General features: G+C 51.2%; 2 protein-coding genes across 3 annotated transcripts in view; one reads left to right on the top strand and one right to left on the bottom strand.

The window, feature by feature from the left end:
* The window catches only part of AMFR (autocrine motility factor receptor), a 40,352-nt gene extending 33,122 nt beyond the window's left edge, over positions 1-7,230 (top strand). The window contains exons 12-14 of the mRNA XM_082366969.1: positions 1,455-1,538; positions 4,624-4,808; positions 5,620-7,230. Coding sequence (XP_082223095.1) covers positions 1,455-1,538; positions 4,624-4,808; positions 5,620-5,767 — 417 coding nt within the window. The 3' untranslated portion in view covers positions 5,768-7,230. The remainder of the gene's footprint in view (positions 1-1,454; positions 1,539-4,623; positions 4,809-5,619) is intronic.
* Positions 7,231-9,630: 2,400 nt separating this feature from the next.
* Positions 9,631-12,788, bottom strand: part of GNAO1 (G protein subunit alpha o1) — a 170,728-nt gene continuing 167,570 nt past the window's right edge. The window contains exons 8-9 of one of the 2 annotated variants that reach the window (XM_082366984.1): positions 11,973-12,188; positions 9,631-10,883 (exon numbers count right to left, since the gene is read on the bottom strand). In XM_082366984.1, the coding sequence (XP_082223110.1) occupies positions 12,001-12,188 (188 nt within the window). In that variant the 3' untranslated portion in view covers positions 9,631-10,883; positions 11,973-12,000. Of the gene's footprint in view, positions 12,189-12,788 lie in introns of both variants that reach the window. The other variant, XM_082366983.1, reaches the window with a different exon arrangement.

The following is a 12,788-nucleotide window of genomic DNA, read 5'->3' as shown; positions in this document are numbered from 1 at the left end:
CCTGCCCTTGCCAGTCCAGGAGGTCCTAGCATCGGTTCCTTTTGGACAAGGATTGGCAGTCTTTCCCTATAAAGGACAGATAGAAATATTTCAGGCCTTGCAAGCCATGCATTATCTGTTGTAACTTCTCAATTCCTGCTGTAGCACTGAAGGAGCCATGGACAATATGTAAATGAATGTGCATGACTGTGTTCCAGTAAAACTTTGTTTACAAAAACTGTTGGAGTGCTTGGCCCACAGGCTATAGTTTGCTAACCCCAGCTATAGGAGGTATCGCCCTCTGTCCCTGGCTTTGCACATTGGTATGGCTTTCCACTGGGTATAATTCCTATCTGTGTGTGAGGCTTATATTTTTGACTTTTTTTTTCTTTTTTTAAAGATCCTATTTCCTGGCCCATCATGTAACCTCTTTGATGGGTACAAAAGTATTGACATTTTAAAGAAAGCTTTCTGGCAGGACCGAAGAATATATGTGATTAGGGAATCATATACCAAGAAATTACTCAACTTAAGTATGCAGAAACATGGAAATCTGTTAGTAAAATCTTCAAGCGTGAGAATCTTGGAAGAGGGAATGAGCCTCAACTTGGGAGTCAAAGGGGCTGAGGTATCAGAGGTGGCTCAATGGTCCTTACCTGTTTGACCTGGCTCTGACTTTGGGTTTCCCCAGGAACAGACCCTGAGACAGGGATTCAGTTGCCAGTAGTTAATTTGGGAGGTGTTCCAGGAAACATGGGAAGTATTCCAGGAAACACAGGCAGCAGGTGGGGCTGTGAAGTGGATAAAGGGTTTGTTATCCAGCAGTTACCATCGTGGGCAGCTAGAGCTTGAGCCCACTGGAGGCCTCTGGGGTCCAGTGTAGGATGCATTGTTCCTCCTGAGGGGGGAGGAGCCGGGGTGCTTATACACCAGTTTCCATCAGTTGTTGGTTGAGGGCTGCCTCCAGCGGGGGCCAGGTTCCTTCACACAGCCAGAGTGTGTCCTCGGGCGATGAAATACAGAAACTGGGCAGCCGGCACGCAGCGGGCAGACCTTCAGGGACATGCGCAGGGCCCCGAGGTGTCTGCAGCGTGGGCTGGGATCTCGGCCTGGATGAAAGTGAGAACAGCAGTACCTAGTTCACAGGATGTTAAGGAGATGAATGCGATGATGGTGTCAGTGCTTTTCCAAAGTGTCCTGTCGGGGTTAACTGCTGTTGTCGTTTTGTTATTGTTGTGCAGTTACTGTTACTGAAAGGGAAATTAAACGTGGGCCCACTGATGACTCTCAGATTTAGGCCTCAGGCTCCTTTGCTGTGTCTTGAAGCTCAGTAGCGCTCTCATGTCTTCGATGCCGTGGGATTTGCTAAACTCAGACTGTTGGGGTTGTAGCTCCCCCATGCTCCAGGTCCCCCCGTACCCGCCCGCCGAGCTCAGAACGGCTCTGCACTGTCGGTGCTGCTTTCTCTCTTTCAGCGGTCAGAGAGCATTAGGCCTGCATTGAACGGTCCTGCGGAGAGGCCAAACGGCGAGCAGGAGGACGGAGAAGCTTCCGCTCAGGTAAGGCCTGCGTACTAGAGAGAGCGCGTATGGGATGGGGAGCAGCGGGGGACCTGGCGGTGGTCTGCACCCCGCCTCTGACGTTTGTACGGCTGAGGGCGAGAGTAGGGAGGAGGCCGTATGCCAGCGTCGTCTCAGTGTCCAAGGGTAACAGACCTTGCTGTGCCTGGCATGGCCTGCAGCCCCCTCCCTGGGGACTGGCCTCAGGACCGGAGGAGAAGAGTCATGCTCTGCCGGGCCGGCCCTGCCGCTGTGAACTTGAGTGGCGGCACTAGGCAGGGCGGCGTGAGGCTGAGCCCAGGACCCTGGGTGACTGAGCCGGGCTCCGCTCTCTAGGGCCGAAATCCTCAGCTAATTCTCCCCCCACACCTCGCTTGTCCAGCTCAGCATTTGCAGAGACTTCATGCATTTCACAAAAACGAGACCCCTGGGGTGGGGGGAAGTGTGGTTCTCCTGGGAACCAGGTTAGCCTAGATAGCCACGCTGGGTGACCCGGAGTAGCTGCGTGCACCCGGGAGGAGCTCCCGGGTCTGGCTTCCAGGGCAGAGGTGCCTCAGCCCCACCCCATGCTCTGCCCCACACAGCCTGGGGTTCCGGTTCGTGTCCCTTTTCTGGAATTCCCATTTGCGTATTCAATTACCGTGCTTTCCAGAAGTTTTCTTAAGAGACTGAAGAAGCCCCAGACAGCCCTATCTTTGTGTTTCCTTGTTGGTGTGATGTGTGGGGCTTCCCACACAGGGGCTGGGGCCTGAGGATGGCGCCGCCTTCTCTGCCAGCGTCGGTCAGGGCTCTGCTGGAAGCAGCTGCTTTCACTGACGAGTGACATGCAGGCTGCTTTCACCTCACGTGCCTTTCCCTGCAAATAGGAAACAGTAAAAACTCCTAAGAATTCTTCAGATCTGTTGCTGAGTTAAAATTTTCATATCCAAATCTGTAATTGGGTCGTGCAGCATTTGTAAAATGGCGTCTGGCTTCTGAAGAAGGGGCTCATTGTGTTTCCAGTTTTCATAGCTGGCTTAGCTCAGATTTGGATACTAGGCTGGCTTGGGGGCCTTGTGGGTACAGCACGTTTGATTTCTGTCTTGATTCCCCATCTCTATTTTTAGAGTGAGCATGAAGGCTTTCTGAATTTTTTTTAACATAGTGGAAGGAAAGCACTTGTTTCACAAAGAAGCTTGCTATATAACACTTTTGGCCATTCTTAGGAAATAAAAAGTTCTTGGGTAACAGTTAATAAACACCTCAGTTTATCCCAGTCGTCAGATCAGATCTGCCCGTTGCTTAAATTGGGGTCTCCCCTCTGCCCAAGCTCAGGCCTACGTGGATCAGGCTTGGAGGCCGGCAGGAACCTGAGGGTGGCCTTCCATTCCCTTCCTTCCACCTCCACCTCCACCTCCACCTCCACTCACCAGCTCTTCTTTCTAACTTCCTCTAGGGTCGGACTCAGGAGGCGAGAGGGTTAAGATGGGCCATGTGACCCCAGTGTGTGTGTGTGTGTGTGTGTGTGTGTGTGTGTGTGTGTACGTACGCATGTGCACATCTGTATATATATGTGTTACAGCTGTTATTGTAGAGATCTCCCTGTCCTGTCTAGCACCAGAAACCTCGACCATACTTAGTTTGAACTTGGGCTGGCTATTTATGACCACCCCTTCCTTCATGGGGCTCCCTTCACCCCTCCCAGTGGTCCTCTTGGGCAAAGTCAGTTTCAACAGCCTCAGGCTGGTTCTCCCGCAGGACCCACGTCCCCTCCCCCAGGACACACACAGCAGTGCCTTACAGTCAGTGGAAGTTGAACTGGCTCCCATCGAAGCGTTTTTAAAATCTGCTACAAGCCAGTTTCTTCCTCTTAGATTTTTCAGGTGTGTGTTAGTCACCACCAGTCTCTGTGTCCCCCAAACTCTAGGGCACATGAGTCAGGCCACATGGTTCTCTTTTTTAAAAATTATTATTATTTTTTTAAATTTTTAAATTTTTTATTTTTTGGCTATTGGGTCTTCATTGCTGAGCGCGGGCTTTCTCTAGTTGCGGCGAGCGGGGGCTACTCTTCATTGCGGTGCGTCGGCTTCTCATTGCAGTGGCTTCTCTTGTTGCGGAGCACGGGCTCTAGGCACGCGGGCTTCAGTAGTTGTGGCGTGTGGGCTTCCGTAGTTGCAGCTCGCGGGCTCTAGAGCGCAGGCTCAGTAGTTGTGGCGCACGGGCTTAGTTGCTCCGCAGCATGTGGGATCTTAGTTCCCAGACCAGGGCTTGAATCCGTGTCCCCTGCATTGGCAGGCGGTTTCTTAACCACTGAGCCCCCAGGGAAGTCCTCACATGGTTCTCTTGAAGTCCCTCACTCGCTTGGCTGAGGGCAAGGAGAGGTGGCAAGGGTGGGTGAGAGAAAAGCGCGCACTCCAGGAACTCTTAAAAATAGCCTCTCAGCCTCTTCCTCCTCAACTCTGCTGTCGCCTGGAGGTGGGTGCTGGGCTGACGCTGGCCAGCCTGGGTCTGGGCCTGAGTCTGGGAGCATGAGTAGTAGATGGCCGGGCAGCTGCCTGAGCCTTTTGGGGCTCCTGGGCATTGTGTTGGCCTTCACAGCTGCAGCCAGAACAGAGAGAGTCCCATTCTTATATCCTGTTACGTGAGGAACCACGTGATATTATATCAGTTTTAACAAGGATACTTAGAATTTACCATTTTTTATCTGCCTTACTGTTCTCAGAGTCAAGTGAGGGTATAAAATTTGTGCAGTATATGTGATAAGACTTTTTTAAATTTTAGAGCAATAAGTAGCATTGAGCAGAAAATTCCCAGAATGCAAATAAGCAGTTAACTTTGTTATCTTCTGAGAGTACAGTTTCGAGGTGCTCCTGTTTTCATACTGGTAATCATTCACTTATTCCATAGCGTTGAACATGCCGTGTGGGTCAGGTCCTGCCCTTCGGGAGCCCATGTCTGCCGTTACACACGTGCCCGCGGTTCCCTGCCGGGCAGCCCGCCTCCTTTTAAGTCCAGAAGAGCGTTATTTGGGGCACCGGTCAGATGGGGAATCTGCCTGGCAGGGCAGCCCGTGCTCACAGTGGCCCCTTGCTTCCTGTGTGTCCAGACCGAGCGGGTGCCGCTGGACCTCAGTCCTCGGCTGGAGGAGGCACTGGACTTCGGTGAGCTGGAAGCGGAGCCCAGTGAAGGGGAGGACTTTGAGGCCCGGGGGAGCCGCTTCTCCAAGTCCGCTGACGAGAGACAGCGCATGCTGGTGCAGCGCAAGGACGACCTCCTGCAGCAGGCACGGAGGTGAGCGGGTTCCGCAGCCCCCGCCGGGCTTGAAGGCCCTTGTCGTGGATGCCAACGCTGAAAACCTATCACCTGTCAGCTAAAACTTCAGGTTTCAAATCTCTGTTGAAAAACCTGATGATCTGGTAATACTGGGCCCAGGTAGTAACCTCCGGCTGGTGCTGCTGGCGTCTCCTTGTGGACGCTCTCTGCCACACTTAAACGGTTAGCACTTCTGTGCCAGTGTGTTCTAGACCCTTTATGTTAATTACTCTAATTCCCTTAACTCTAAGAGGGAGCATGGTAATTATACCCATTAGACAGACTTAAAGCTGAAGACACTGAGGCCTAGAGAGGCTAACACTGGCCTGGTGTCCAGCTCCTGAGTCCTCCGTCTTGGCCACTCTGCGTGCAGCCGACCTCGAAGCGCCGACCCCCACCCCCCAGCCCCAGGCGGGAGCCGCCAGAGCGGGCATGTTCTGTCGCCTCGCAGGCGCTTGTTACTTAAACTCTTGGGGCCGGGGCCGGTGTTCTGTTCCTGTGGGTGGGTTCCGTGCCCAACGCAGGCCTTGTGAGTGGGGACTTCGCGCTGTGCGTGTAAGTGGAGAGGGGGTGGCCGGTGGAGAGAGAGGAGCTGAGCGGCCGCCTGATGCGGAGAACTTCTGCCCCTCTGTTCAGGGACAGGTGTCTTTTTCACGGGGTGGTGCTGAGTGACAGCTTCGTGACGGTGCTGGGCAAGTGGGGGAATTAAAGAAGCACATTGTATGTTTCTGTGTGTGTGCGTGTTCCAGAGCTTCCCTGATCCCTCACTCAAGTCCTTTGTTTTTTGTAGGCGCTTCTTGAACAGAAGTTCTGAAGATGACTCAGCCTCGGACAGCTGCCTCCCCTCGGAAGGCACGACCTCTGACCCCATGACCCTGCGTCGAAGGATGCTGGCTGCTGCCGCGGAGCGGAGACTTCAGAAGCAGCAGAGCTCCTAGCGCCTCCTCCCGAGCTGAAGAGGCCTGTCCCCAGCTCTGCCTGCTGAGTGAAGGAGTGGGCTCAACTGCATTGCGCTGTGTAAAGCACGTGGTCTTAATAGTGTGTGGACAGCTGGCAGATTTAATCCTTTTTTGTAATACTTTCTATGTGACATTTCTCTTCCCTTTAGAAACACTGCACATTTTGACTCTAAGCATGATCTCTTCTGCGTTGACTGGACTTCGTAGGGGTGGGGGAGGATCAAGAGGAAGTGGGCAGCCAGAGACCCTGAAGGGGGCCGCTTCCATGACGGCTTTATGCAGAAGTCATAACAAATGCTGGTGTCTTTAGCTCCAGATGTGGCAGGAAGTGGGCGTGGGGGGGCCGGGGGGGAATCGGGAGGTGCAGGGGGTGGGATCCATAAAAAGCGGTGTGGAGGTGTACAGCCTGAGCCTGACTCCACGCCACTGGGTAATTTATGTTGTCACACTGCTGTTCTTGGTGCGGAGGCGTTCAGAATGTCACAGAGGCCAGACCTACGGGCTCCTGGACCCCTGGGCCGGCAGGGCATCTCGGAAGAACAGTGCTTGGTTTGATACCTGCAGCAGAGGAGAGGAAAGCCCAGGGGCGTAGTGTGAGGAGGTGACCCATCGTGTCCCAGTACATCCGGGACTAGCTTTCTGAGCCCCCTATCCAAAGCTGGCTTTATTTCCGTTAACGCTGGTGCTCCCGCATCTCATGAGGACACGCTGTGTGTCTGTCCTCTCTCTGCATTTCATCGTCCCCCCCACCCCCCTGGACACGGGGAAAGGGTTAAGCGGCAAGCCTTGGTTCATGGTTTTAATTCCTTGTTAAAGTAAATTAGGCAATGCCAAAGGCTGTGGGTTTGGTCCTTGGAGAAAATGTGGGCCTTACAAGATGGGAGAGTAAATTTTGGAGGGCTTTATTGAAGAAATAAAAGACATCTTTTGTATCTTTCTTCCCCGGAGCCCTTCATTTTCATAACTGTGTTCCTGTTGGTTTAATTAAACGTAGAAAGGTAAGATGTTGAGTCCACCTGCCTTGGAGCAGACCCAGGTCTGAACTTTTTCAAATCCTTGACACATTTAACTTGAAGGATTTGAAACACACTATCATAGGTCACCTAGTTCAGTTTTATGTCCTACTGGATTAAGTTTTTAATGTTTGAAAGCATAGTTTTATGGTAGTCCTTCTGGGAAGAATCCAGTATTATCTAAAATTATTGGCAAAGTTAAATGTATTTTACATAACAAAGTTTTTAGAATGTTGAGAAGTAACTGAAAATAGAGTGATGTTTAGGCTGAGATAATTTATTTCAATACATCTTTCAAAAGCCTTATCTTGAAATGCTGTTAGTAAATTTCTGTGATTTTTATTTTTCTTTTTAAATTGGTTTTGCTGAGAGCATAGCTATTTGTTTTTATTGTAAAACAATAATAATGATAATAAAAAGCAAACTCTCCTAGTGTGTTGTGTGTGGCTGGGAGCTAAGGCAGTTTTTTTCAGAGGTGCGGAAATTAGAACGCGTTTTGATTTTGTGTGTTCCGTTTTGGTTGGAGGGTTTTTTCATCCTTGTATATGTGTGCATGTTGTGCACATTTAAAGATGATACCAGTTCCATGTGTTCTTATGTTTCAGATGTGTGAAAAGAGAAAATGTTTTGGAGTCAATTTTAGAGGGTCCTGAGACATTGGAATACAGCAGTATGACAGTGATCAAAGTGGAGCCATGCCTTTAAAATGACCCCAAAAGAGAAGTCCTAAATTCACCCTTAGATTTTACACCTGGATAGTAAAGGGTTCTGGGCACTAATTGTATTGTCTCTTGGCTTTTGTCACTTCTTGAGGGCATCTGGGACAGATGCCAAGGGCAAGGGCAGGAGGCTAGACCAGTGTCCCGTTCCATCAGATGGTCCCCATCCCATGGCCCCTTCACTGTGCTGGCTGTCTCCAGGAAGGGAGCCTGTCCTCGTGCTCCGCCACGTAGCCCAAAGCAGAGGCCAGGCTGCTGGTTCACGTTTGTAAACTGAGTGTTTGGGCGCTCTGTGAATGGTGGTGGAGGTGCCCTTGCCCTCTCTGGGCTCTTTTGGAAGTGCTCTCCCTTACTCCCTCCATTTTCTTTTGGCTCTGCTGACATCTTGGGTTCTCGCTGTTTTGTTTTCTCCCCCTAATTTTGAGGCTTTTATGTACTGTAGAGATCGATGGTCCTTGTGGATGTTTTTCTTGTGTTGATATAAATCCTGGGTGCCCAGGTGGCCACTTGGACCTGGTTTCCCACTTGAGCTGTGCAGACAGTATGCTTTTTTATCTTCAGCCAGCAGACGTGGTCCTCTCTGGGCGTGACTTTCCCCACTACGGGGAGGAAGCGGAGAGCTCTGTGGAGCAGGGCCTCGCATGCAGGAGGAGCCATGGCCCTGCCGCCGAGCTGGTCAGGGAACAACGCCTGCCTGCCCTGAAGGCCCTCCATCATCTGAACGCCTCCATCTCTCGGCGCCCCTGACTGCACCTTAGAGTCGCTTGTGGAGTGTCTGGAGACCATTGATGCGTAGGCTCTGCCCCCACGTGTCTCATCTAATTGAATTGGTCTTTCCCTGCACCCTTTCCCAAGAAAATGCTTCTGGATCCCATTTTAAGGAAGATAAGGCAAAGAAACTTCTGTTGTTTTTATCTACAAAATTCATATGCAAGAACTGTTATCCTATGGCTCATTTTTTTTAGAGAAGTTCAGGTATGCCATATGTAGAAGTCACGGCGTCCTGCAGCCTTTCATCTGCATCCCCCCAGACCAGTGTCCTGAAGTCAAGCTGTGGCCAGGAGCGCAGCCTTCCCATCAACAGAGATGGCTGTGAGCCTCCCTCTGCAGATAAGTTGGGGCGAGGGGAGCTGGTGGGAGCAGCGCTGGGGGAGGGATGGGCCTGGCTGGCTCACCAGCAGGCTTTTCCTGGCTGAGGAGCTCCCGGATCCGTTCTTTGTTAACAGGAGGGGACTAGCCTCTTGTTACGCCATGGTCTCTGCAGCAGTATCAACCCCCACTTTCCATCCTCACTAGATTCAAAAGGCCACTGGAATTGCCAAGGAGAGGCCTTCCTGGGCTGCTGGCGTGCGGAGGATTCCAATTAACTGCCCTTGCCCAGCCCCTGCCATCTCCTAGGTGGAGCACTTGACTGCTTGGCTAGTAAGTGATCCATGGACATGATGCAAGGATTTTGATGAGCTCTGTTACCTCCAGGTCTCAGTCTCAACTGATCTGCAACTAACTGCAGTGGAAACCTGGCAACCCAGTGGAGAGGTAGTGAGACCTGCCACTTGGAGGAACTGAGAACCAGATTCCGTACACCAGGCTGCGCTCAGCTGCTCCGTGTGTGTTTGGCCTGCCGGGGACGTCTGGCATTCAAGTGCAACAGGAGAGGCTTTTAAAGATGTCCAAGTGAGTGCATGTGACCCCTTGGGTACAGAGGGCTGGGGCAATTTGGCCTCATTCTTGGGACCACCCATTCTGCTGCGGTGGAGCGACTGGGTACAGGATCCCGTATTAGCAGGAGATTTGGGATTACCTGCCCTCCCCGCCCCCCTTTCCAACGCTCCATTCCATCCTACCCTCGAAAACCAAACCAGCTGAACATGAGGAGATGCTGGAGCTGGGAGGGAGAGGGCACCTGCAGGCCCGAGTGACCCATTCCTCTGCCGGCCCTGTCCCCAGGTAGCTGCGCTCAGCTGGCTCCCCTTGATGGCGGGGGCGGGGGAGGGGGGGATCCTTATCCAGCACCTACAGCCCTACCCACCAGCCTCCCAGCGTCTGTGGCCCAGTCAAATCCCTCCTTCCCTTTCCTGTCAGAATGAAGCCCGAGGGTGAGACTCAGGAATACAGACAAACATTCTCTTTATTGAGCTACACATGAATTTTCCATTAGTCAGAGAAGTAGACTGGCAGTGTGTAAGATATCACAGAAACCTCACCGATTGGGAATAGAAAGGCTTAGAAAGACCCGTGGGCTTTTTTTTTCCAAGTTTTTTTTTTTTCTGCATTTTAAATTTTTTGTGTTTTGTCTTTTTGCCTCTATCTGAAATGGCTGTGACTGGTCTTCAGCAAATATTAAGTCTTAAAAGTGAAACCGTGAAGGAGTTTGGATACTAGTCAAAGTAGAAATGACATTGGACTGATCATGAGAACTGTGGCTTTCTTGTAAACATTGCATTCCATCTTTTTTTTAAAATTTTTTTTGTTTTTTTTCCATCTTGTGGTATTTAAAAATTTTTGTTTTTATCTGCAGCACAAACATCCCCACATGAGAAAGAGTGAACACAGGTCACTGAAACAAAGGAAAAGGTGGAGGGGCGCACACACACAAAGGGAGCATCCATCTGAGAGACGGAGAAGCAAAATGTCAGCGGGAAAAACCACAACCCGGTTCCCAAAGACTATGAAAGCTGATCTGGTATGTAATACATAGTGCTCATCAGGACAAAAATAAAAACAAAATCTAAAACTAAAAAAAAAATGATAAAGGTACTCTGTAGAAAGGGAGCTGGGGGGAAATTGTTTCCTATAGGGCTCTATTTATATATATATGTTCCGTATTCTTCTGGGGCAGCTACTGGCCGGTGAGAGCTGTGCTTTTTCTATGCAAACCTGGAGTGAGCGTGTGGGTGGAGTGGCTCGGGCCTGGGCGGGGGGTGGGGAGAGGGCTGTGGACGGTGAGGCCACGTCTGGAAAGCGTGGCCTGAGCACACTCCCGGGAACCAGCGCCCCGGGTGCGGACAGGCGGCACCTCTGCAGGTGGGATGGGGTGGGCACGGGTGCAGCTGTGGATGTTCATTTCAAAAAGAAAAAAAGATGGATGAGATGCTGAGTTTTCCTTTATCCTTTTTTTTTTCTTTTTCTTTTTTTTTTTAAGCTACAAAGCACATGGGAAATGTTCTTTTCCTTTCAAATTCTAGATGTAAAGACTCAACTAAAACCGGATTCTACAGCATTCTACAGAAATACACAGCCGTCAGTCACTCTGGGTTGTAGGTTAGACAGGGGCTTGATACAGAAAGGCTGTGTGTCTTACAAAGGCCAAAAGGTCATGCTACCAGGAGATCAACGTCAACAGCAAAGAGTCCGTGAAGCAGTCTGTAGAGAGAGAGATAAGGGGTCCAGTCTGACCATTTTCCTTGATTTAAAACACCAACCAACCAACCAACCAACAATCCCTCCAACATGTTTAATAATGTTGAGGTGGGGCAAGATGGGGCAGCATCGCAGGGGGATCAGCAATCCAGGGGAAGCCTAGCCCAGGCCTCCTGGGAGGCCTCACCCCTCGGGACCCTGACCCAACCAGGTCTGCAGATCTGCCCTCCCCTCCGCCACTCCCGCCCCTTCTCCACATCACTCCCCTTCTTTTTCCCGCCCTCTTGGAGGGGGAGCCCTTCTGGAGGGGAGGAGCAGCTTCAGCTCTGCACTGTGACCTTGTGCTTTGCCCGGCCCCTCCCCTCAGCTGCTTGCAGAAAGCAGCCGGAGTCTCCCTTTTCTCTGACTCTTGCCTTGTTAACATGAATAAAGAAAACTCAGGAGACAGACAGTGGATTGGTCGGAGCAATGATTCTTCTAAATTCTTGAAATTAACCACCTCTACCACCCAAAAGAGAAGCATCCTTAATTTTTCTGTTGGGAGTATAGGGCAGGGAGACATTTGGGGTGTTGGCCATTTTTTAAAGGGTTTTGGAATTTGCACAAGAGCAGGACAGAACTGACAGCACACAGCCTCAGCGGGTGGAAGCAGAGGAAAAGGCTGGACTAAGGCTAGGCCTTTCCTTGCCCTCTCCCTGCTCACAGAAATGGGTCTCAGCGAGTGTAAAATCACGTGGCTGTTCTTAAAAGGATGGACTCCCAAATCAGGACTGCCACCGTGACGTGTGTGTGTGTGTGTGTGTGTGTGTGTGTGTGTGTGTGTGTGTGCGCGCGCGTGCGTGCATGCACATAAGTGCATGCTCAGGTGCTGTCCCAGGAAAACCTTGATGATCAATGGAATGTCGGTCTGTTCTGTCTCAAGCTCCTTCTAGTACAAACTAAAAAAACCTTTATATTTGTCTGTCTATATATAAGGTTTGTTATGCCTTTTTAAAGTTTATTTACCAACTTGCATTTGTTTGTTTGTTTGTTAGTGAGGTGTGTGTGTGTATGTGTGCAAGCTTTTCTGTGAATGCTGGAATCAATCATTACCAAATAGGTTGCTATACAGGACAAGAGGTCAGTACAAGCCGCAGCCCCGGAGGTTGTTGGCAATGATGATGTCAGTGACGGCGTCGAATACCACCTGGATATTATTCGTGTCTGTGGCACAAGTCATGTGACAATAAATTTCTTTGTTGGGTGAGCGGTTTTTGCTTTCAAATTGTGCTTGGATGTAGGCGGCGGCATCTTCATAGGTGTTGGGGCCTGTAACGAAACAGAGCAGAACGGGGGTGGGGTGGGGTGGGGTGGGGAGGAGGCCCTGGTGAGAGGGGGGTGAGTGGGCTGAAGATGTGGGCCGTGACCTTCTCCAGGAGGCTGCCTGGGGCCCTTCTCCAAGGTGGAGTCGCATCTTACACTGAAAACCACATGCGGCTGAGCACTGGCCTGGCTTCTGACTTTCCCAGGTCTTTCCTTCTGTGTTCACACAGGGTCCCCCCGGGAGCCCTGGGTGGACAGCGGCCACAGGCTGTCCCTTTTGCTTTCTAGATGAGCACAGTGACTGAGGCTGGCCAGTCCGCCATTCACAACACTCACCCCTGGTCTAAACCGGTCCTACTGCTTCTGATGCACGAGTTCCCGGTGGGGTGGTGGCCCTGGGCGTGCAGGGGGCGCCGTGCCTACACTCCTACCTGGATGCTTCCTCTTAATGAGAAGGGCTGGGGCTGTCTCTAAGCCGTCCCCGTTCTTGGGTGAGTGGCCAGGACAGGGGGCACTGGGAACCCCCAGGTGGGCTGTTTAAGGGGCTGGCAGTGTTGTAATGCCAACTGAAGCCCCGCTGCCCACCACAATTCCTTGAGTGTTCCC

Source organism: Balaenoptera borealis (assembly GCF_965194805.1).
Source record: "Balaenoptera borealis genome assembly, chromosome: 19".
In the NCBI taxonomy this organism is placed as follows: domain Eukaryota; kingdom Metazoa; phylum Chordata; class Mammalia; order Artiodactyla; family Balaenopteridae; genus Balaenoptera; species Balaenoptera borealis.
Note: the sequence above shows the minus strand (reverse complement) of the source record. Positions and strands in the feature narration are given on the sequence as shown.